Source organism: Neophocaena asiaeorientalis, unplaced genomic scaffold (assembly GCF_003031525.2).
Source record: "Neophocaena asiaeorientalis asiaeorientalis breed wild unplaced genomic scaffold, Neophocaena_asiaeorientalis_V1.1 scaffold19, whole genome shotgun sequence".
Classification (NCBI taxonomy): domain Eukaryota; kingdom Metazoa; phylum Chordata; class Mammalia; order Artiodactyla; family Phocoenidae; genus Neophocaena; species Neophocaena asiaeorientalis.
In genome coordinates this window covers 3,048,821-3,073,581 of record NW_020173388.1, presented here as the reverse complement: position 1 = coordinate 3,073,581, position 24,761 = coordinate 3,048,821, and the positions used below count along the sequence as shown (strand labels likewise).

At 38.1% G+C, this 24,761-nt stretch overlaps 2 protein-coding genes across 3 annotated transcripts in view; one reads left to right on the top strand and one right to left on the bottom strand.

Moving 5' to 3' along the window:
* The window catches only part of POLR2B (RNA polymerase II subunit B), a 45,690-nt gene extending 28,483 nt beyond the window's left edge, over nucleotides 1–17,207 (top strand). Inside the window, exons 17-25 of one of the 2 annotated variants that reach the window (XM_024746630.1) lie at nucleotides 9,161–9,257; nucleotides 10,351–10,445; nucleotides 11,720–11,970; nucleotides 12,051–12,140; nucleotides 12,724–12,831; nucleotides 13,556–13,669; nucleotides 14,077–14,237; nucleotides 16,345–16,540; nucleotides 16,972–17,207. In XM_024746630.1, the coding sequence (XP_024602398.1) occupies nucleotides 9,161–9,257; nucleotides 10,351–10,445; nucleotides 11,720–11,970; nucleotides 12,051–12,140; nucleotides 12,724–12,831; nucleotides 13,556–13,669; nucleotides 14,077–14,237; nucleotides 16,345–16,540; nucleotides 16,972–17,061 (1,202 nt within the window). In that variant the 3' untranslated portion in view covers nucleotides 17,062–17,207. The remainder of the gene's footprint in view (nucleotides 1–9,160; nucleotides 9,258–10,350; nucleotides 10,446–11,719; nucleotides 11,971–12,050; nucleotides 12,141–12,723; nucleotides 12,832–13,555; nucleotides 13,670–14,076; nucleotides 14,238–16,344; nucleotides 16,541–16,971) is intronic. The other variant, XM_024746631.1, reaches the window with a different exon arrangement.
* The window catches only part of IGFBP7 (insulin like growth factor binding protein 7), a 137,923-nt gene continuing 130,298 nt past the window's right edge, over nucleotides 17,137–24,761 (bottom strand). Inside the window, exons 4-6 of the mRNA XM_024746690.1 lie at nucleotides 19,274–19,390; nucleotides 18,475–18,601; nucleotides 17,137–17,378 (exon numbers count right to left, since the gene is read on the bottom strand). Of these exons, the coding sequence (XP_024602458.1) occupies nucleotides 17,359–17,378; nucleotides 18,475–18,601; nucleotides 19,274–19,390 (264 nt within the window). The 3' untranslated portion in view covers nucleotides 17,137–17,358. The remainder of the gene's footprint in view (nucleotides 17,379–18,474; nucleotides 18,602–19,273; nucleotides 19,391–24,761) is intronic.

The following is a 24,761-nucleotide window of genomic DNA, read 5'->3' as shown; positions in this document are numbered from 1 at the left end:
TTTTTTGCGGTACACGGGCCTCTCACTGTTGCGGCCTCTCCCGTTGTGGAGCACAGGCTCCGGACGCGCAGGCTCAGTGGCCATGGCTCATGGGCCTAGCCGCTCCGCAGCATGTGGGATCCTCCCGGACCAGGGCACGACCCCGTGTCCCCTGCATCGGCAGGCGGACTCTCAACCACTGCGCCACCAGGGAAACCCTATCCAGCCTTTTTGAACAAGGAAGTAATACAGTTACAAATTTATTTTACAGTATAATTCTGGCAGTCACGTAAAGGATCGATTAGAGTCAGATACGGTATTAAGTAGGGAGGTAACTTAGAGGTTCTTGTAGTGGTCTAAGTGAGAAATGGTAAGGTCCTTATTAAGACATGAAAAAGCGTAAGGGCGTGAGACACCTGTTGGAATACACTTGTTAAGATTAACACTTGATTACTTATTGGATGTAGAATGATGAAGAGAGGGGAGAAAGGAATTGGAAATATTGTTGGTGTTCTTGGCTTGGGTGATCAAGAGAGAGATACTATTAATAATATTGGGAGCATGTTAGAAGAAAAGAGGTTTTATTTATTTTTTTAAATCAATTTTTATTGGAGTATAGTTGATTTACAGTGTTGTGTTAGTTTCTGCTGTACAGCAGAGTGAGTCAGTTATACATATATCCACTCTTTTTTAGATTGAAAGAAGAGGTTTTAGATGTAAGATAATAAGTTCAGTTTTCAACATGCTGATTTTGAGTTGCTGCCAAAGCATCTCAGGAATGATCCTCCAACAGTGAGTTGCAAATGTGGTTAGAAAGAAGGTCAAATCAAGAGCTGTGAAGTTTTTGATATATTAATGATAATTATAGATTACTGTGAAATTGCTGAGGGAAAATTCAGAGTGAGAATAAAGCCAGAAAAAATAAAGTCAGGCACCAGGAAGAGAAATCCAGAGAGATTTGACATGTAGGTGATAAGGAGAAGAATCAGGAAGTTGCAGGAAGAGATTCTCAAGGAGACTGGACAACGGGTAAAATGGTGCAGAGAAGACTGAAGGGTATCAGTATTGAATATAAAGGAGACAGCATAGTTCTTTGGCAGAGTTGTTGTCTTACTGTATTATTAACGGAATTTTGGCTTTGACCCTGGATAACATTATTTAGTAAATGGACAACATTATTTAGTAAAGTTTGCCTTGTAAATAGTGACTTTAAATTATTTAATAGGGGATCTAACATTTTGATAGCAAATTCTCACAGGTTAGAATGATTTATTTTCAAAGTCTTCCACAAGGGGTTACTATTGTCTAGAAAAACAAAATCTGTTACGTTGTCTGCAATGTGCTGGTATCTTTGGGCTATACTTGCAGTGCTGTGTTTTTCTTCAGCATTTAGATAAATTCTTTATGGCTAGAGAAGAAAAGAAACAGGTGAAGGATTGGATTTGAAATAGAATGTTCCTTTGGCACTGATACGAAGTGGTGAGGGCATGGCTGGTAGGGACTACAAGCCTTTCAGCTCTGTTATTGCTTCATGCCTTAATCTTGTTATCTATCTATATTTTAAAAAACTTTATTTTGAGATAATTTCAAGCTTACAGAAAAGTTGTAAGACTGTTACAAAGGACTCCTATATACTATTCATCCAGATTTCCTAGTTCACATTTTACCACATTTGCCTTATTCTTTCCCTTTCTCTTTCTTCTTGAACCATTTAAAAGTTGAGTTACAGACCTGAAGCTACATGACTAATTAATTAATTAATTAATTAATTTTTGGCTGCGTTGGGTCTTTGTTACTGTGCGTGGGCTTTCTCTAGTTGTGGTGTATGGGCTTCTCGTTGCAGCGGCTTCCCTTGTTGCGGAGCACGGGCTCTAGGCACACAGGCTTCAGTAGTTGTGGCATGCGGGCTCAGTAGTTGTGGCACGTGGGCTCTAGAATGCAGGTTCAGTAATTGTGGCGCACGGGCTTAGCTGCTCCGTGGCATGTGGGATCTTCCCAGACCAGGGCTTGAACCTGTGTCCTCTGCATTGGCAGGCGGATTCTTAACCACTGTGCCACCAGGGAAGTCCCACATCACTCTTTAATTCTTCAGTGTATGTTTCCTAAAAAAGACATTCTCCACAGTACAACCATCAACATCAGGGGGTTAACATTGATACCCATCTAGTCAGCAGTCCCCAATTCAGACTTTGCCAGTTGTCCTCATAATATCCATTATGGGTCTAGGATCTAATCCAGGATAGTGCATGTCTCTTTAGTCTCTTTAATCTGGAACAGTTCTTTAGTTTTTCCTTGTCTCTATGACCTCCACATTTTTGAAGAGTCAAGTCAAGTTACTTTATACATTGACTCTCAATTTGGATTTGACTATTGTTTCCCCATGATTTATATTCAGGTTATGAATTTTTGGCAGTACTAGCATAGAAGCAGTGCTGTATTCTCAGGGCATGATATCAGGAAGCATATGCTGCCTCTGTCCCATTATTAGTGATTTTAACTTTTATCATGTAATTAAGATGTTGTTTGTCAGGTTTCTCCACTTTTTATTAATTATAATTATTTTGTACTTACTAGGTAAGTAATAAGTCTTTGTGAGAAGATACTTTGAGATGATGTGAATAGCTATTCCTTGTCACACTTTCAGTCATTAATTTAGCAGGTGATTATTGCCAAATGGTGGTTTTCTAATCTTATCATTCCTCCCTGATGGATGCTGAAATTGTCCCAGATTTTCCAATGGGAGTATCTTCAAGATGACTCCTGATAGGTCCTCACTGTTCTTCAAGCACTTCCTTACATTTTGCCTTATCTTGTGCTTTTCTTCCCCTAAACTTGGACTTGGTCATTTCTCCTTTTAGGATAAAAGAATAGTGTGTAGAAACCAAAATCTGGGTGCTAGGTGTGCTCCTTGCTATTATAATGTCATCATTTCTAGGTCTTCTCGGCTGTTGGAACTAGGAAAATATATGTATGCATATACCCCTCCCCACCTCTATCTATTTTTATATCTCTATATACTAAAGAACCATGAGTTCATATCAATACCATATCTCCCATCCCAGTACAACACCATAGTGTTTATTTTAGAATTCCATTCTCTGACAGTGAAAAACCTGGCTCCCTTTGTCCTCAGTATATTTAGTTATTTGCTCAATCTATTGATGTAACCAATCTCCTGACCATCGTGGCTGAATTATTAGCTCTGGCCCTGCCTAACCTGCCAGCTGCATTGGCCAAATTCTAAGGGGCTTAGGAGCCCTAAGGGGAAGGGGCTAATAGGGTTATCTTAAGGAATGTCTTTGGATTAGTATCATTCCTATTTCTATAGAGTACTGTTTCTTTGGTTGACATCTTCTGGGAGCAAAGATCCTTGTGACAAAAGTTCACCTTGACTTAAAGTGGGTCAAGATACTTAGAGCCTCCTTATTGCTGAGCTGAGGTTTGAAGTAGGTGGGGACAGAATGGCTGAAAGGGTTTGAGCCTGGCAGACAGGTGGGTTGTAATCCTAGATTTCACATGTTTATAGTCTTTGAGATCACAGATACTTTTTTGAAGTTACTAATATTTATTGTGTGAACCACCACCCAAGGCACCATACACGTTATTTCTAAGCATCATAAAAGCTTTGTGATGTTTTTTCACCTACAAAATGAGAATAATAATAGTACCTGCCTCATAAAGCTTTTCTGATGATTAGATGGTTAAATCCACTTAAAACTCATGGCTTAGTGCCTAGCAGTTAATAAGGGAGAAATAAATGTTAACTGATTAGTGATAGTGGTGGTTGTATCATCATCTCTGTTTTACAGATGTGGTGACAGGATCAGAAAGGTTATTTGCCCAAAGTTTATACAACTTAATTTGAAAATCCAGAATGTAAACTCTGGTCCTTTTTTTCCCTTTTAAACCAGATGTACACCTTCCCCCCATTTCACTTTCTTGTGCTGTTTCCTCTTCACTACATTGTTTCTTGATTTGGGGCTTTTAAGCTAAGAAGAAAATATTAGACATATAATTCAGAAGTTTACTGTTTTTAGCTAAATTTAGCTGATCTTTCAGACTTGCCCAGATACCTTGGATAAAGGTTGTAGGATGGAGGGGGTTGCCTCCTGGGCTGTAGTTGATATAGCAAGTGTGGGTGATCCAGGGATTGTCACATGAGAGGAGGAAAGCCCCACAAGGGCCAAGACAGTTGAGCGCCTATAGGCTGTGACCTGGAGAAGAGGGAGGGCATAGGTAGCGCTGCACAGAAACATGAGGACGTGCTAGGGAAGTCTTGCCCATTCCATGTGTCACAGATGTCACGTATGTCCTGCTCCTGGCTCCCTAGTAGTAGGATCATATTACATCTCCCAAGACCCTGGAATTTCTGCCAATTCCTGACTCCTTTCAGATCCCCCCCTGCCATCAGGATCTTGCATCTTTATGTACTTTTTCTGTGTTATGCAGCTTGACTGTGCGTGAAAATTAAAATTCTTCTAGTTTTCTCAGACAATCCACACAAAAGAGTGGTGACTAGTGTGGATATTACTAAAGATTCCTTAGAGGAAATCATTTAGATTTCAGGAGTTTTCATTGCACACCTGAGGAGAGACTATTTGACTTTTCTGATCTCTGAAAACTCTTCTTGGCTCCCTGCTATTGGGTACTTTATCTATGGTCCTTCCCAGGAAGGACTCAGCTTCCTTGACACTGCCTTTCCCTTGGAGGATTTCTTACTCCCCTTCCTCTCCCAGCAGAGCATTTTAGTTTTTCCTGCTCCAAATACAGGTACACAAACCCATCAGGGTGCCCAGAACAACAGATGCCCTCTTGTTACTATGATCCTTCTTTAGAGAGCAATCAAGGTTATATTTAGTACACAGTGTTTCGTGTTATCTGTTCAACAGAGCTTGCAGTCTCAGATTCCTACAGGCTTAGGCAAGATTGGTGAGTAGGTGGAGTTGAAGAGAGGTTTTGCCTTTTTGCTGGGGTTAGCCCTATTCAGCTTCAGCTTTGGTTGTGATGTGTACGTGCAGACCCAGTGATGCCAGATCTGACTTTTCAAGAAAAGCTTGAAATCTAAGCTTTAGTGTGAATTTATTTTTTAAAATGTTATGGTCAGTGCATTTAAAATAGCTAGTGGAAAGCTTTCTGTGGCACAGCGGGCCATAGAAATGTAGTTGTTAAGGAGGAGCAAATGTGGAAGTTAGGGAGGAGGGCCTGCTTTTTGTGTGTATCTCTTTCTACAAATCTGTTCCTACCTTGGGTTGGGAATTACTGAGAATCAGAGACTTGGAGGAGTGTGTCTTTAGTGACCCAGACTCAGACCAGCAGTGCTGCCACCCCTTACCTGCACTCTGCTTATGAAAACTTTTGCATCCCTGCTGTACACATAAAAGTGTGAATGAATGGTGTGTCTCCTCTTGAAGGGTGGGTTGTGTTTTTTTGTTTGTTTGTTTTTTTGCGGTACGAAGGCCTCTCACCGTTGTGGCCTCTCCCGTTGCGGAGCATAGGCTCCGGACGCGCAGGCTCAGCGGCCATGGTTCACGGGGCCAGCCACTCCGCGGCATGTGGGATCTTCCTGGACCGGGGCACGAACCCGTGTCCCCTGCATCGGCAGGCGGACTCTCAACTACTGCGCCACCAGGGAAGCCCGGTGGGTTGTGTTTTGAAAGTTGAATTTAGCTTTAAGGAAGCAAATATAAACAGTTTATTCAGAACTTAGATAACCAAAACATTCAGTCATCCAGATTTTGGTTCCTTTGTATTCTGTAGTCATAGTTTTTACTCCACATTTGAAATGTTTAGGTCACAATATTATGTTACTGTAGCTTTAGAGTTGAGTGTGTTTCAATTTTTGGAAAATCTGATGATTCACGTTATATATGAATTATGTTCATTGAAACCCCACCCAGGGACTTCCCTGGAGGTCCAGTGGTAAAGAAACTGCCCTACAATGCAGGGGACTCGGGGTCGATCCCTGGTCAGGGAACTAAGATCCCACATGCTGCGGGGCAGCTAAGTCTGCGTGCCATATCTACTGAGCTCGCACGCCTCAACTAGAGCCCACGTGCTGCCAAACTACAGAGCCCACGCGTTCTGGAGCCCATGTGCCACAACTACAGAGCCCACGTGCCCTGGAGCCTGTGCGCCACAACTAGAGAAGAGAAAACCACGCCACAACTAGAGAAGCCCCCGCGCCGCAACGGAAGATCCCGCATGCCGCAACTAAGACCTGATGTAGCCAAAAATAAAATAAAATTAAAAAATAATAAATAAATCTTAAAAAAAAAAGAAACCCCACTCACATTCAACAATCATTTCTTATATTGCAATCTACTAGTTTATAGAGTTTTCAACTTTTTTCTTCTTTAATACTTGTTACTTTATTTAAATATAATTTTAATTTTATATTGTAGTTGATGTACAATATTGTGTTATTTTCAGGGGTACAGCAAAGTGATTCAGTTATACATATATACATATCCGTTCTTTTTCAGATTCTTTTCCCATATAGGTTATTACAGAATATTGAGTAGAGTTCCCTGTGCTATACAGTATATCCTTGTTGATCCCAAACTCCTAATTTATCCCTCCCCCCTACCCTTCCCCTTTGGTAACCATAAGTTTGTTTTCAAAGTCTGTGAATCTGTTTCTGATTTGCAAAAAAGTTCATTTGTATCATTTTTTTAGATTCCACATATATTCCAAATATCATACGATATGTGTCTTCCTCTTTCTTACTTCACTTAGTATGATAATCTCTAGGTCCATCCATGTTGCTGCAAATGGCATTATTTCATTCTTTTTTATGGCCAAGTAATATTCCATTGTATATATGTACCACATCTTCTTTATCCATTCCTCTATCGATGGACATTTAGGTTGCTTCTATGCCTGGCTATTGTAAATAGTGCTGCAATGAATGTTGGGGTGCATGTGTCTTTTTGAATTATGGTTTTCTCTGGGTATATGCCCAGTAGTGGGATTGCTGGGTCTTATGGTTGTTCTGTTTTTCATTTTTTAAGGAATCTCCATACTGTTCTCCACAGTGGCTGTATCAATTTACATTCCCACCAACAAAGCATGAGGGTTCCCTTTTCTCCATGCCCTCTTCAGCATTTATTGTTTGTAGGTTTTTTGGTGATGGCCATTCTGATCGGTGTGAGGTGATACCTCTGTCAGAGTGTCTGCCTATGTTTTCCTCTAAGAGTTTTATAGTGTCCAGTCTTACGTTTAGGTCTTTAATCCGTTTTGAGTTTATTTTTGTGTATGGTGTTAGAGAATGTTCTAATTTCATTGTTTTACATATAGCTGTCCAGTTTTCCCAGCACCACTTATTGAAGAGACTGTCTTTTCTCCACTGTATATTCTCACCTCCTTCCTAGATTAATTGACCATAAGTGCGTGGGTTTATTTCTGGGCTTTCTATCCTGTTCCATTAATCTATATTTCTGTTTTTGTGCCAGTACCATACTGTTTTTATGACTGTAGCTTTGTAGTATAGTCTGAAGCCAGGGAGCCTGATTCCTCCAGCTCTATTTTTCTCTCTCAGGATTGCTTTGGGGTCTTTTGAATTTCCATTACAAATTTAAAATTTTTTCGTTCTAGTTCTGTGAAAAATGCCATTGGTAATTTGATAGGGATTGCATTGAGTCTGTAGATTGCCTTGGGTGGTATAGTCATTTTGACAGTATTGATTCTTCCAATCCAAGAACTTGGTATATCTTTCCATCTGTTTGTGTCATTTTTGATTTCTTTCATCAGTGTCATACAGTTTTCAGACTACAGGTCTTTTGCCTCCTTAGGTAGGTTTATTCCTAGGTATTTTATTCTTTTTGATGCGATTGTTATTGGGATTGTTTCCTTAATTTCTCTGTCTGATCTTTTGTTGTTAGTGTATAGAAAAGCAAGAGATTTCTGTGTATTAATTTTGTATCCTGCAACTATACTGAATTCATTCATGAGCTCTAGTGAGTTTTCTGGTAGCATCTTCAGGATTTTCTGTGTATAGTATCATGTCATCTGCAAACAGTGACAGCTTTACTTCTTTTCTGATTTGGATTCCTTTTCTTTCTTTTTCTTTTTTGAGTGCCAATGGCTAGGACTTCCAGAACTATGTTGAGTGAAAGTGGTGAGAGTGGACATCCTTGTCTTGTTCCTGATCTTAGAGGAAATGCTTTCAGCTTTTTACTGTTGAGTACGATGCGAGCTGTGGGTTTGTCATATATGACCTTTATTATGTTGAGGTAGGTTCCCTCTATGCCCACTTTCTGGAGATTTTTCGTCATAAATGGGTGTTGAATTTTGTCAAAAGCTTTTTCTGCATTTATCGAGTTGACCATATGGTTTTTATCTTCAGTTTGTTAATGTGGTGTATCACACTGATTGATTTGCGGATACTGAAAAATCCTTGTATCCCTGGGATAAATACCATTTGATCATGGTGTGTGATCCTTTTTTTTGTGGTATCTTTGTCTGGTTTTGGTATCAGGGTGATGGTGGCCTCATAGAATGAGTTTAGGAATGTTCCTTCGTCTGCAATTTTTTGGAATAGTTTTAGAAGGATAGGTGTTAATTCTCTCAGTGTTTGATAGAATTTGCCTGTGAAGCCATCTGTTTCCGGACTTTTGTTGGAAGTTTTTAAATCACAGTTTCAATTTCAGTACTTGTGATTGGTCTGTTCATATTTTCTATTCCTTCCTGGTTCAGTCTTGGGAGATTGTACTTTTCCAAGAATTTGTCCATTTCTTCTAGGTTGTCCATTTTATTGGCATATAGTTGTTTGTAGTCTCTTATGATCCTTTATATTTCTGTGGTGTCAGTTGTAACTTCTATTTCATTTCTGATTTTGTTGATTTGAGCCCTCTCCCTTTTTTTCTTGATGAGTGTAGCTAAAGGTTTATCAATTTTGTTTATCAGTACTTGATACTTTAAATCTTTATGGTCTCATCAAAAATAGTTTTGGCAGCAGCAACTAAATAAGATTGTTTATATTAAAAACTTGTTTATATCAAACATTTAGCCATCAGAGTAGTTGTCTCACAGATTGCTATTCCAGGAGGAGTAGACTTTGACAGTTACCATGGTGAAAACATTTGAGGCAAATATGATTAAATAAAATTGATTTAAAAGAAAGGGGTAATTTTTCTTTGTTTCTCATATGATGCTTTTATGTTTTCTCTTAAATGCACTGCAGGTATCAACTCAATTGTGGCCATTGCATCATACACTGGATATAATCAAGAAGACTCTGTTATCATGAATCGTTCAGCTGTAGACCGAGGCTTTTTCAGGTCAGCTATTTATAAAAGTTGTCAAAATACACATATGGTGGAAATATTAATATTTTATTTTTTAAAAGTTCTTTAAAAATAGGTGCAAATTGTGTGTTTCCAAACTTTTGGGGGTTTTGAATGTCAGTCCGGAAGAAATTTTGATCTGACAGCAGAGAAATTTTTCTGTTAGGATATTTAATCTTCTGCCTCCATTCATGAAACGTTGTGGATATCTGCCAGGCACATGTTGTTGTATGGTTTCCTATATAGGGATTAGTGTGGTAAAATCAGTGCCCTACTCCAGAAAGCAGAAGGCCTGGGTGATGATCACGAACAACTGAAGACACTGCTTCTCGTATCTGAGGATTTTCAGTTGCTAATATTTTGAGCCCCCCTTTATTTGTAAGCAAATAAATGTTTGTGTTTAGATAATATAGAAATGTCTAAAGTAAAAATAAACCTAGAGTTTTAGGACCCATGAATATTGGGTTAGCTAAAAAGTTCGTTTGGGTTTTTTGGTAAGATGTTATGGAAAAACCCGAATGAATTTTTTGGCCAACCCAATAACTACTATTAAAATTATAGTATATTTTCTTTTTCAATCTTCTATTCTTCAGTTTATTTTATTGTCAAACATTAATCTCAAATCCATGGTATATGAAAGTTGGTTAAAAAACTGGGAGTTAAGAAGAGAGGATGGATTTTTTCTGTATAGTTTTCAGAGGATAGGCACTAAGACCAGAGGTGGACGTTATAGCTTAATATCATAAACTTCTCACTAGAAACATTGGGACAGATCCTGGGTGACCATCTCTGAGGGTTATTATGGGAGGGATTCTTATTTTGGGTAGGAGGTTGGACTCAGTGACATTAGTCCTTCCTGGTCTCACATATAATTCCAGCTGTGTTAAGGTTATGGGTCAAATGCTACATGTGTGGCCTGTGTAATAGCTCTTAAGACTTAACTTTGACCCTTAATACAGTTAACTCTCATCGTTTAAATTGCCATGGTTTAAATTAGCACATATCAATTAAGTACAATTTATTGGTATGTTCTAAGCCCTATTATTAAAGGAAAATAGAAGTTAACTTTAGAACCATGTGTTTTTAGGTCTGTTTTCTATCGATCATACAAAGAACAGGAGTCTAAAAAAGGGTTTGATCAAGAAGAAGTTTTTGAGAAGCCTACACGTGAAACTTGCCAGGGTAAGCAATACTGACATTGAAATTATGGAATTCAAAGTTAGCTTACCATGGTTTTCCTGATTAATTTTTTGGGTTTTGCCTGCCCCCCTATCTTTTTGCCATGTGGGAGTATGTTTTCTTATCCTTAGAGCTTATATTAAGGAAATAGGTATATTTGCCAGAAGTCTTTGTACCTAGGAGTGGGCTTGCTATAGTCCTTCCATTCCGCTAAGTCTTGTATTGAGGAGGGGATTTAGGAAATCAGAGAGGTCATGTAATTTCATGGGACACACCTCAGCCCCATTCTCACTTGTACTGTGTCCTGTCCCTCAGTTTATCTATTTGCATGGGAACTTCCTCTCCTCTTCACATTGTGGTGTGACCATAGTGTTTGTCTAGCCACACTATTTGTATGTATTTAACAAATAACTAATGAGAGGACACCTAGAACTTTCTGTTTCTTCTGGAAAACTCAAAACTTATTTTCTAGTTATTATTTTTACAGACACTTAAAAGCTGTATAAAGTGGGATGGATGGGATATCCCAGGTAAAAGGGTTATCTCTCCTAGTTTTGGCTTTTTTTTTTTTTTTTTTTTTTTTTTTTTTTTTTTTTTTTTTTTTTTTTTTTGCGGTACGCGGACCTCACTGTTGTGGCCTCTCCTGTTGTGGAGCACAGGCTCCGGACGCGCAGGCTCAGTGGCCATGGCTCACGGGCCTAGCCACTCTGCGGCATGTGGGATCTTCCTGGACCGGGGCACGAACCTGTGTCCCCTGCGTAGGCAGGCGGACTCTCAACCACTGCGCCACCGGGGAAGCCCAGTTTTGGCTTTTAATAGTATTGCATGAAGTAAAATGTTTTTTTTTTTTTCCTTAGGTATCTTCCTATTACTGCATTTCCTGTGGGTGGTTCTCTGTGGTAGTGAATTGATGTTCAGTGGAGTTAAGATTATAGAAGGTTAAATTCAAACTTTCTGTTGGAGTTTATATGTAGAGGGCATAGATACTTTTCCTTATGCAATATAGAGATCAGAAGATGGCAACACACTTATCCAAAGTCACTTAGCAAATGGAGAATCTGAATCAGCCCAATGCTTTTCTACCGAGTTCAGAATAGTTTGTAGTATTTGGAATAAGGGCACATTACTACACATGTTAGAGATTCCTATGAACTTCTCTCTGACTTGAAACTGATTTATATATTTGGTTTTTAATCTTTTGGGGAGGGGGATTATGGGATATTTTAAATACTTTTCTTTATGGTATTACCATTTCAGAAAATTCTGTCTCTTCTCAGGTATGAGGCATGCTATTTATGACAAGCTGGATGATGATGGTTTGATAGCTCCTGGGGTTCGTGTATCAGGAGATGATGTTATTATAGGCAAAACAGTCACGTTGCCTGAAAATGAAGATGAATTGGAGGGCACTAATAGACGCTATACTAAGAGAGACTGTAGCACTTTTCTCAGGACTAGTGAGACGGGCATTGTGGATCAGGTTATGGTAACTCTGAACCAAGAAGGATATAAATTTTGTAAAATAAGGGTGAGTATAGCTTTGTCATATTGCTATTTATAGAAAGTAAACCAGAATGACTTAACTAACCTATTTTTGTGTGAATTCAGGTACGCTCTGTTAGAATTCCACAGATTGGAGACAAATTTGCTAGTCGACATGGTCAAAAGGGTACTTGTGGTATTCAGTATAGACAAGAGGTAGGTATCTTTTATCACCTTTAACCCAAAATTTTGTTGAACATTTTATTAAATCAAAATGTTCTTTAACTTGAGAGCCCAGAGGCAGTAAAGGCTTGACTTTTAATTTTAGTGTTTTTTTTTTTTTTTAGATTTTATTTATTTATTTATTTGTGGCTGCATTGGGTCTTCGTTGCTGTGTGTGGGCTTTCTCTAGTTGTGGTGAGCGGGGGCTGCTCTTCGTTGTGGTGCATGGGCTCTAGGCACGCAGGCTTCAGTAGTTGTGGCTCGTGGGCTCAGTGATTGTGGTTCATGGGCTCTAGAGTGCAGGCTCAGTAGTTGTGGTGCATGGGCTTAGTTGCTCCACGGCATGTGGGATCTTCCCGGACCAGGGCTCGAACCCGTGTCCCCTGCATTGACAGGTGGATTCTTAACCACTGCGCCACCAGGGAAGCCCTAATTTTAGTGTTGAATAAGTAGGTGAACACACTACGTTGAACAGAATTTAGGACATAGAAAAGTTTAGATGAGCGGGAGTTAATTCTAGTTCTCTAGCTAAGAGATTTAAGTTTTTTTAAGTGTCTTTAAAAAAATTCCTTTATAGGATATGCCTTTCACCTGCGAAGGTATCACCCCCGATATCATCATAAATCCCCATGCCATTCCCTCTCGTATGACTATTGGTCACTTGATTGAATGTCTTCAAGGGAAGGTAAGAGATTTTCTTTAAAAATATAGGTTCCAAATTGATGTTTCTTCCGAAATGTTAGGTCATTTCTTTCATTTGAGCCAGGGTACTTTGGAAAAAGCCAATATGACACTTAACTTTCCTGCTTTTAAATTGGTTTATGTCTCTCTTTTTTGCCAGACTTTGCAAAGTTATGACTGAGAAGTTTTGCAGAATTTACTACATCCAGTCTTTACTTGTATATATGGTTATTCTTTTGACTGGTTCTTTTCTATAAATGGTGGTTAGTTCAGTGTGAACCTAATGGTTTTATAGCTATACTATTAGCTATGCATGCATCTTTCAGTGGAGGTTTTTCTATTTTTAAGTATCTTATTAAGGCAGAGTGGCTACATGGATGGCTTGGTTTTAGGGCATTAAAATGTCATTTTCCTTGAGTCGTAGGAAGTACTTGGGAGTCTCATTCTTTTTGTATCTGGCCTCACAGAGTTTCCTACTTGAAGGCTTATAATTGAGTTGTTTTTATTTTTTAGGTAAATTAGTTATATTTTATGTAAAATGCTAATAAAATGAACCTTACTATATTACACCTTTCCATAACATAGATATTTAAGTTAATCCTTAATCTTAAGTTCAAAATCTTCCTTTCCAGAAAGGATTTTTTTTAAAAAATATATTTGTATTGACATAGACTTCTAAAGGGTGACAGAAGGAAGCAGCCTTTTAGAGATGACTTTTCTTTTTAAAGGTATCAGCTAACAAGGGTGAAATTGGTGATGCCACTCCATTCAATGATGCTGTTAATGTACAGAAGATTTCTAATCTTTTATCTGATTATGGCTACCATCTCAGAGGAAATGAGGTATGTTTGCTCTTACATTGGTAATTTGTTGTGAGTATTCTTTTTTGTATGTGTGTAATTTCATTTTTTTTAAATTAAATTTTTCATTAAAGTATACCACATACTTCAAATTACATGCAAAACCGTAAATTTACAGGTTGATGAATTTTCACAACGTGAACACAGCTGTGTGACTGGCACCCAGATCTTGAAAATTACCAGAACCCTTTTATGCCTAGATGCCCCCCTTGTGTCCCCTTTCAGTCACTACCATCATACTCCCGCCCACCACCGGTGACTACTCTCTTTACACTATAGTTTTCTGTTTTGATTTTTATATAGAAATGGAATTATACAATATATGCACATATATTCTTTGAACTTGTTTAATACTTTTAAGTCTGTGCTTCAAAATCTGTCTGTTTCAGGTCCTATACAATGGATTCACTGGTCGAAAAATCACATCACAAATTTTTATTGGCCCCACTTACTACCAGCGTTTGAAACACATGGTGGATGATAAGATTCATTCTCGTGCTCGGGGACCTATTCAGATCCTTAATAGGCAGCCCATGGAGGGTAGATCTCGGTAAGAGAGCTGCATCATCATCATTGTTACATAAAGGAATGGGTCTCAAATTTCTTGATTCCAGGACCCCAAAGGCTTTTGTCTGGGAGTTGTATCTTTTTTTGTTGTTGCACTGGGTCTTAGTTGCAGTAGGCAGGCTCCTTAGTTTAAATATTTTCCAAGTAAATTTAGTGATGAGTGACATTGGTTTACCTTTTTGCAAATCTTTTTTAATGAACTGGTTTGTGAGAAGACAGCTGGATTATTGTGTCTGCTTCTGCATTCATCCCATTGCAGGATTTTATTTTTTATAATTAAGTATTGCTATATGAGGAAAATCTGACCTCACACAGATTTGTGATTGGAAAGGGAAGAATATTTTAATAATTTTCAGGTGATTGTGGATTTTTTTTATTTTTGATGCTACACCAAAATAAGTTGTCCTTTTTTTAAAAATAAATTTATTTATTTTTGGCTGCGTTGGGTCTTCGTTGCTTCGTGCAGGCTTTCTCTAGTTGCTCCGAGCGGGGGCTACTCTTTGTTGTGGTGTGTGGGCTTCTCATTGCGGTGGCTTCTCTTTATTGTGTAGCATGGGCTCTATAGGCAAGTGGGCTCAGTAGTTGTGGCGCACAGGTTTAGTTGGTCCGCGGCATGTGGGATCTTCCCAGACCAGGGTTTGAACTCATGTCCCCTGCATTGGTAGGTGGATTCTTAACTACTGCGCCACCAGGGAAGCCCAAGTTGTCCTTTCTTAAGGGTTACTTGTGATGTAGAATTTGAAACCACTTAAGTGAATCTTTTATGTTTATTAAAATCCATTGGCCTTACACTTTGTATCTTTTATACTTATGTAATTTTATAGTATCATATTTGGTCATTTGGAAAATATTTTCATTCAGCAGTGAAAGCGCTGATTCCTAACCACTGGACTGCCAAGGAATTCCCTCTCACAGTCTGGATTTTTGTTGATTGCATTCCTGGGCTCTGTGCTCCTATTTTTCTTGTAAATAGCTAATCAGATCTAGAGCCTTGATGAGGTGAAGGGTTTGTGTTCTTTCACAGTAATACTTCAAAGGCAGTGCTGTATACTTTCAATATCTGGTTGTCTCTTATGACTTTAGCAGCTATTAATGATCATTACGTAAAACCTTTAATTATTGGGCTTCCCTGGTGGTGCAGTGGTTGAGAGTCCGCCTGCCGATGCAGGGGACATGGGTTCGTGCCCTGGTCTGGGTAGATCCCACGTGCCGCGGAGTGGCTGGGGCCGTGAGCCACGGCCGCTGAGCCTGCGCGTCTGGAGCCTGTGCTTCGCAACGGGCGAGGCCACAACAGTGAGAGGCCTGCATACTGCAAAAAAAAAAAAAACCAAAATACCCTTTAATTATTTAAAGGTTTGCAAACTGATGAGATTCTAATTTATCATTCCTTCATTTATTAGCTGGAATACTTTCATAGAGAGAAATGTTGTTTCCTCAGCTGCTAACCTGGTGACATGGTTCATATACAAAAAGGCAAAATAAATGCTTAATTCTTTCCTTTTATTTACCAATTTTCAAATGACGCGGTGGTTGCCTAGAATCGTCCAAAGCTGACCAAATGTTTTGTTTTTGGTAGTATCATTAGAAGCTCATTGATCTTACGTATTTTGTATATTAAGAATGTTAAGGAAGCCATCATCCACTTGCCTGGCCATCAGAACAATGCATTTCACTTACATGCTGGGGAAACCTGTGATTAGTCACCTGTTCTTTCCATCACTTTTGCCAACATGCATTTATCATTTCAGGTTTGATTGCCTGGGAGTCTCATTCATGGAGAAGCTGCTTTATTTAGATTGACTTTTTTATTATTCATTTTTTAGTATAGAGGTGAATTCTAGTAAGTTAAATAGTCTGATGAGATTTTATTTTGTACTTCATTGTATTTTACTTGGAAAAGTATATGCTATACTTGAGAATCTTATGTGTTTACTCTGGGGACCTTCTAATGCACACCAAATAGTTGGTAGACTTCTCAACCTCCCCACCATGTAGAGAGAATGCAAGAGTAGAAAAATCGGAATCTAGTTCTCTTTCTAATATTCTTTATAATAGAAAATCAAAATAGTCTGTTGTTTTTTCCATGACAGTGATGGTGGCCTGCGTTTTGGAGAAATGGAACGAGATTGTCAGATTGCCCACGGAGCAGCCCAGTTTTTAAGGGAAAGACTGTTTGAGGCATCAGACCCATATCAGGTTCATGTTTGCAATCTTTGTGGAATAATGGCAATCGCTAACACGAGGACCCATACGTATGAATGCAGGGGCTGCCGAAATAAAACCCAGGTATGTACAGACCTTACTGACAGTTGATATCTGTTCAGGATATAACCACGTTGGCCTAATCATCCAGGCAGATTTAGTGTGGTGGAACAGATTGTCATTTTCACAATTTTGATAGCATGCTTCTATAAGATTCCTGGTTTTAAATGAGGAAAAAGGTAAACAATTCTGTTTTTCTAAAAACTAAGTTTTAGTGTGGTAATTTCTCTAAGCTAAGCTGTTCATCTTTTGGAAATAATAAGGCCTTGTACGAGGAATTTTAAACAATGTTTTGTTAAACCTTTTAATTGAGAAGGGTGAATATAAATTATATCTGGCAGAAAGGGCAGAATACCAAAGCCTTTTAGGAGAAGAGCCACCAAAGGCCAAGGTAGGGAAGTGGGGTCCCTTCAATACAGCTTTGCTAATTACCTTTTTTTTTTTCTCTCCCCCAGATCTCTTTGGTGCGAATGCCTTATGCATGCAAACTGTTGTTTCAGGAACTCATGTCTATGAGTATTGCACCTCGAATGATGAGTGTTTAGCTCTTTTAAAAATCTTTGTGTCTTGTTTGTATGATATAGCTTTAAAAAAATTTTTTAAACAAAATGTACTTGCACTAGGAGAAAAAGCATTTTATTTGTTTAATGATATGCATGCTTTGTAAATAGACAAATTTTTGTAGACAGTCTTGATGTGTTATTTTGTATTTCATGGTGTAAAACCAGTGAATATAACTAAAGTATTAGTGGACTGGATGAAAAGAAACTGGTTATTAGGCAAGAACAGGGGTTGTAGTTACCCATGACTACTTTTAGCTATGCAGATTATTTTCTGCAGGTTTACAGCTCAGCACCTTCACCTGTTTAGAAAGAGAAGATAAAAATAAGTTACATATATGGACATGGTTGACTTTCTAATTTTGAGGTAGTTTAGTGTTTCCAAATAAATGAAGATGTTAAAATGTGGGGATAAAGGATGTGTGAGTAACTATAAATGATACAGTGGGAGTGCTTTTTGGAATTTGAGCCATAAGGTTTTAGATGTGGAAGGTGATTTTGTTGTACTTATCTATCTGTATGACAGACCTTACTATAGAACTGGGAGAAGCATGTTTCACAGATGAGCAAGGTGAGATCCAGAGAGGCCAAGGAACTTTCCTTTGTTATCCAGTTCTCATTCAGAATTTAAAATGTTATAATTAGTGGCAGAGCTGAGACTCAAACAAACACATGACTCAGCTACTGCTCTGTTTCATCACTTGACTTTACACATCTTGGCTGAAGAGAATCTGACCAAACACATCTTTACTTGATATTTCTTCCTTTCGTACTGCAGCTGAGTGATCCACACAGTGGAATGGTTTTGACAAATGCTGACAGTAAATTTCGTTATTTTTGGCTTGAGGAAAAACCAAGTCAGACATCAGTCTAATAGAACTATATAAATGTAAAGTAGCATTACTCTCATACCGCCAGGATGGATGCTTAAGAGGAAGCTTTTGACAGTGACGTGGATAGAGGCAGAACAGAATTGAGTACTTGCCAATATACTCCTTCTGTTTTTTTTCTTATAAAAGCTCAAAGTGAAGGACCAGAATTGTCTACAATCATTTCCTTTTAAAGGGGAATTTAATATAATAGTCACAACACCAAGGAAAATGCTGTGACGGTAGAAAGTTACGGGAAATATAAACCATTCCAATCAGGTTTGACTCTTACGTGTAAGATAAAGTGAAAGCATCTGAGTCATAATAATAGCATTCCAGCAACCGCTGAATGTTCTTTTGGAGCCATGCACTCTACATTTTGATTACATACTTAATGTCCTTCCCTTGTGGATTCCTGACATCACAGAATTTCATTAAGAGCTATGTCTGATACTTTCATACTTGGTTCTGTCCTTTATTAAACAAAAGCACTAGTCATTTTTAAATGGTTACAAGATTTATTACCTACCTTTTTTCACTGGTATTTCATGTAAGGCATCAACCACTGTAATTTTTGCTGATGCCGAAGCCTGTCCTTGGGAATTGGATGCGTGGCACTCATATTCTCCGGCATCTTCCTTACTAAGAGGAGATACCTGTGAAAGAAAAAGGATCTTTAGTTTCTCTATGGCAGTGAACTTTTTTCTTGTGACTTCAATTAGGTCATTATTTCATAAGTTTCCTAACATGACCAGGGGTTTCATAGCAAAGTATTTCTACTGCTAGAAACAGTGCAAGTCTTGTGTTAGGAGTAATTATATAGCTATCGTATTTGGTCTGCCAGGAGGATTCCTACTATGAGGTAAAGTTGTCATGGACAACTTTAGGTCACATTGCATAGGTTAAAAACAGGATAGATGCACATATCCTCATTTGAGGGAGACCTTGGTGTAGGGTATGTGATCTAAGTACTATCCATGCGTGTCCATGGCTATCAGAGGTCAAGTAAAATAATCAATAATTGATTAAAATAATGCTTGGGTCATTAGTTCCCTTTGAGGATTTTGCTTTGAACTCTTAGGGGAAAAAAAAAGTTGGTTCTCACTTATATTTTGGTGATTTCCAAAACATCCTAATAAACCCCAGCTGTTTTTTTGGGTTTTTTTGTTTTAGTTTCCTTTGAAAGAGAATCAGCAGCTCGTGGTAAGGCTGTTCTAAAGAGATGTGGAAGGGCAGACGAATACTTTGAGCCTGGCAGTACATCAGGCACCTTTGGTTTGCTCTGTCTATTCCTAAGAGTGAAATCCTTGCTAGCTCTTGGTACTCACCAGCACCCAGCCAGTTACTTCGTGCTTTTCTGGGCCACCCCGGGTCTGAATGGCCAGGTTGTCTCGGTCGCCAGGCAAGAGTTCTGTTCTTTGAACTCCATAGTGACCCCTTTTAACCTGCAAAAAAAAAAAAGTCGGGTGGGGGGAGGATATAGTCTGAGTTCTCTGCACTGAATCATCAGCTTGGAAGTGGTCAACATTCCTAGAATTGCACAGGGTATGCATCAGACTTTCTAACTGGATTAAACCCAGCAATTTCCATATTACCCTTTCCTGAATACTTATGTAAAATATACATTCTTTTTTATACTTCTTCCTCTCAGTTTCCCTCTAAGCGTGTATATTTTGAATTAATGTATTTTTCTGCATGTTTGGGGAATACAGACTGTCACACTTTCCAGCCACTGGCTACCATCAGTAACGCATGCCCTTGTAAATTCTGCTTCTCAGTGTTGGGTCTTGTTTGCCATATGCCATTTTGATAAACTGTCACCGAGTCCTAGGTTTGATACTTGGGACCTTGTGTAAGAGCTCAACTCTTGGGACTCTTCCTGCAACAGCCTCATCAATGGAAAATAACAGGTTGAGTCCAAAGCCAATACCATTACTTTATTCTGAGGGCTAAGGGTTCATCACATGATTTACTAAAGACCTGAGAACAAAAACGCCTGTCAAGTACGAGCTGCTGTCGTTGTTCTCTTATGACAAAACTTGCTATCCCTGTGCATGTCATGATGAGATTCAGAAAGATGAAGAAAGAAGAAACTGGGTTTCCTTGGCTTGAGGCCACTAGAGAATACTGTCCTACTTCCCCCCTCGTTTAAAAAGGTAAACTGTGTTCATTATGTAAACTTTGGAAAATGTATAAAAATTCACAGAAGAATAAAATTTACCTGTAACCCCTCCATACATATACATTTAGCATAAATTTCTAGAAGTGGAATTGCTGAGTCACAGTATAAATATTTTAAGGCTTGTGATAATGATGGGTTTAAAAATATACATCAAAGAATACATGAAGCAATGTTTGTTTATTCCATCCCAGCCTTCAAAAGTTAAGTTGATGTTTATTGATATTACCTTTGTAATTAGAAAAAAGGATTTATAGTCTAAAATAGGTAGTTTTCATTTTCTTTTATAATTAAGCAAATCTTGAGTTAGAGCATAGTATCTAATTTTTTTTTTGACACTTTACATCAGAGTTGCTTCTCCTACTTGTGAGCCCAACTGCCACCACATGCTGTTACTAAGCTGTTTTCTCAGCATCAAACCCACCCTTTATTTTTTCTGCTTCATGACACCAGGATTGGCACTCTGCAAACCATGTGGAATCTAGGCCAACTCCTACTCTATAAAAAATACCTAGCATTACTTATTTGGAATGCCTGGTTTTTGCCTGTTTGCTTTTTTTTCCCTGAGACTTGCCCATATTGCCACTATTAGTGAGAGAAAACCAGGTATCTCAGTGTTTTTCTTATATGAATGTTATAAAGACAAAACAGATAAACTCAATAGGCATCTTTTTCCTTCAGTTTCCAAGTTGCAAGCTGGAAGAAATGGTTTATACTAGTGCAGATCTTGAAACATTTATTTTAAAACGGTTTTAAATAATGGTTTTGGTATTTCTCTCTTTTTTTTAAATAATGGTTTTAAGTATTAATTTGATTCAGTGGCTAAAGTAATATTTCTCTGGTCTTTATATATTGAATTTCAGAATTCTTTAAGGGTTTTGTATGTGACCAAAGCAGAAAAACACTACCGTGTTGAAATAGTGAATCTTAGCAACTGAGCTGTTGCTCCTCAGCTCATGTAGCTCTCAGTAAAGAGCATTCTGTACCAATTAACCCGACCCACTGTGTGCCAAGAAACTGTTCTTGTTAAGTATTTGATTGGAAAATGAATGCTTATATTCAACAGAACTCATATTTTAATTAACATATTGTAAAAAGTTTTATATCATGTAGAAAACAAAGAAGTGCAAAGAATTTTTACATGGCAAATATATGGCAAACTACTGCCTTACTTAATGTAAGGGGAGTTGGTTGATAAATACATTTTTGGTTTGAGAAAAAAAGATGCAGGCTGAGCTGAGAAAAGTGATTTCTAATACAATTCTACAGATGTGCAATGGGCTGGAAGTTTGTAGGGTGGAAAAAACTGCCTAGAAGTCACTGCTCACCATAGAGCCTCAACTAGGTGAAGAATCAGAGGGAGACCCAGGAATTCACCTCAGCCCTCTGTGGTTGTGTTTTAGCTGCAACAAGCAATAACTAAGAAAAAGGTGCCAATGACTACAGAAACAGGATGCATTAGTCTGATTGCTACAGGTTGATAAACCTCAAGCATTCATTGAATTGCAGGGATCATCTATGCAGCTTAGAACATATTTGCTGTGCCTTTTTGGTGAAGTTTCAGAATTCTATGATGAAATAGAATACACAACTGTTAAAATTTTAAGCTCCTCAGCCACTGTAAACAAATAAAAGAATGGTTGGCTAGGAAGAAATATTTGTAATACATGATAAAGGGTCAGTATCTCTAATGTACAAAAAGCCACAAACTGATAATAACAAGAATCAACCGAATAGAAAAATGACTAAGGCTATGAACAGGTAATTCATATAAAAGAAAATTCAAATATAAAAATATTCTGAATGTAGTCAAGGAAATTAAAGCATTAATGAGATGACTAAAAAGAGTGGTAATATTCAGTGCTGGTGAGGATGCAGGGAAATGACATCCAAACATTGCTGGGGAGAGTGTGAACTGCTACCATCCATTTAGAAAATGATCTGACACCACAGCAATCAGACAAGAAAAAGAAAGGTATCCAAATTGAAAGGGAAGAGGTAAAACTGCCATTATACTCAGATGACATGATTCTGTATATAGAAAACCCTGTCCACACAAAAACTACTAGAACTGATAAACGAATTCAGCAAGACAGCAGGGTACAAGAATACCATACAGAAGTCAGTTGCATTTCTTTACACTAACAAGTATAAGAAAGGGAATGTAAAAAAACAATACCTTTCAAAATTGCCGCCCAAAAATAAAATATTTAGACATAAACCTGACCAGGAAGGTGGAAGACATATGCTGAGAACTATAAACCGTTAATAAAGGAAACTGAAGATGATTCAAAGAAATGGAAAGATATCCCATGCTCTTGGATTGGAAGAATTAATACTGTTAAAATGGCCATATGACCCAAAGCAATCTGCAGATTTAATGGGATCCCTATCAAATTACCCATGACATTTTTCACAGAACTAGAAAAAATAATCCTCAGGTCTATATGGAACCACAAAAGACCCAGAATTGCCAAAGCAATCCTGAAGAAAAAGAACAAAACAGGAGGCATAACCCTCCCAGACTTCAGACAATACTGCAAAGCTATAGTAATCAAAACAGCGTGGTACTGGCATGAAGAGAGACATATGGATCAGTGGAACAGAATAGAGAGCCCAGAAATAGACCCAAACACCTACGGTCAATTTTCAACAAAGGCAAGAATATACAAGGGGAAAAAGACAGTCTCTTCAGCAAGTGGTGTTGGGAAAATTGGACAGCCACATGTAAATCAATGAAGTTGGAACACACCCTCTCACCATACACGAAAATAAACTCAAAATGGCTTAAAGACAAGCATAAAACAAACCATAAAACTCCTAGAAGAGATCGTAGGCAAAACATTCTCTGACATAAATCGTACTAATGTTTTCTTAGGTCAGTCTCCCAAGGCAATAGAAATAAACAAATGGGACCTAATCAAACTTACAGGCTTTTGCACAGCAAGGGAAACTATACAAAACCTGAAAAGACACCCTACAGAATGGGAGAAAATATTTGCAAACAGTGTGACCCACAAGGGCTTAATTTCCAAAATATACAAACAGCTCATACAACCCAACAACAAAAAAGACGACTCAATTGAAAAATGGTCAGAAGTCCTAAATAAATATTTCTCTGAAGAAGAAATACAAATGGCCAATAAGCACATGAAAAGATGCTCAACGTTGCTAATTATTAGAGAAATGCAAATCAAAACAATGAGGTACCACCTCACACCAGTCAGAATGGCCATCATTAAAAAGTCTACAAATAACATGCTGGAGAGGGTGTGGAGAAAAGGGAACCCTCCTACACTGTTGGTGGGAATGTAAATTGATACAGCCACTATGGAAAACAGTATGGAGGTTCCTTAAAAAACTAAAAATAGAATTACCATATGATCCAGCAGTCCCACTACTGGGCATATAGCCAGAGAAAACTGTAATTCAAAGATATGTGCACCCCTGTGTTCATAGCAGCACTATTCACAATAGTCAAGACATGGAAACAACCTAAATGTCCATCAACAGATGAATGGAAAAAGTAGATCTGGTTCATATATACAATGGAATACTACTCAGCCATAAAAAGAACAAAACAATGCCATTTGCAGCAACACGGATCTAGAGATTATCATACTAAGTGAAGTAAGTCAGAAAGAGAAGACAAATACCGTATAATATCACTTATATGTGGAATCTAAAATATGACACAAATGAACCTATCTACAAAACAGGAACAGACTCACGGACATAGAAGACAGACTTGTGGTTGCCAAGGGGGAGGGGGTTGGTGGAGGGATGGAGTGGGAGGTTGGGATTAGCAGATGTAGGCTATACTCAGACATATAACTGAATCACTTTGCTGCATAGCAGAAATTAATACATTATAAATCAACTATAGTTCAATTAAAAAAGAAAAGAAACCAGACAGAATTCCTTGAAAACAGGAACAAATGAGATTAGCAGAGTGCATAACACACTGTAGATAAGAAATAAATGTTTACTGTATTGAGGGTAATAAGGAGTGCTCTAAGAGGTACACTGCCTCCAACTTGTCAGATTTTTTAACATTTTCATAATTATTAAATGAGGTGGTAAAGAATTAAAAAAAAAGAAAGTAATCTGACAATGTCTATTAAGACTAAAATTAAATCTTTTGACTTAGTCATGTATCTTTTGGGGGAATCTATCCTATAGGGGAAAAAATGGTGGTTGCATGTAGGATATGTATACTCAGATATTTAAGGCAGCATTATCTAAGGTGATGAAAAGTTGGAAACACAGAAACTGTGTTTATTATGGTATATCCACACTTGGAATATTATGTAGTTCTTGAGAAGCAGACCTGGAGGGATGCCCATGAAAGATTTCTCGAGAAACGCAATTTCAGAGTAATTGCGCACTACATCCCCACCTCACCCTGCACACTGGGAATATGTGTTTGTATACATTTGGGCATGAATAAGGGTACAGAAAGATAAAAACCTGGGAAGTTCACATTGGTTATTTCAAGGAGTGGAAGGAGGTGGGAGGATGTTATGACCTCTTTCTTTATACATCTTTGGATAGTTTCTCCTTTTTACCACAATCACACACATATACATATATATATATTTTTTTTTTTTTTTTTTTTTTCAAAAAAAAAAAATTTT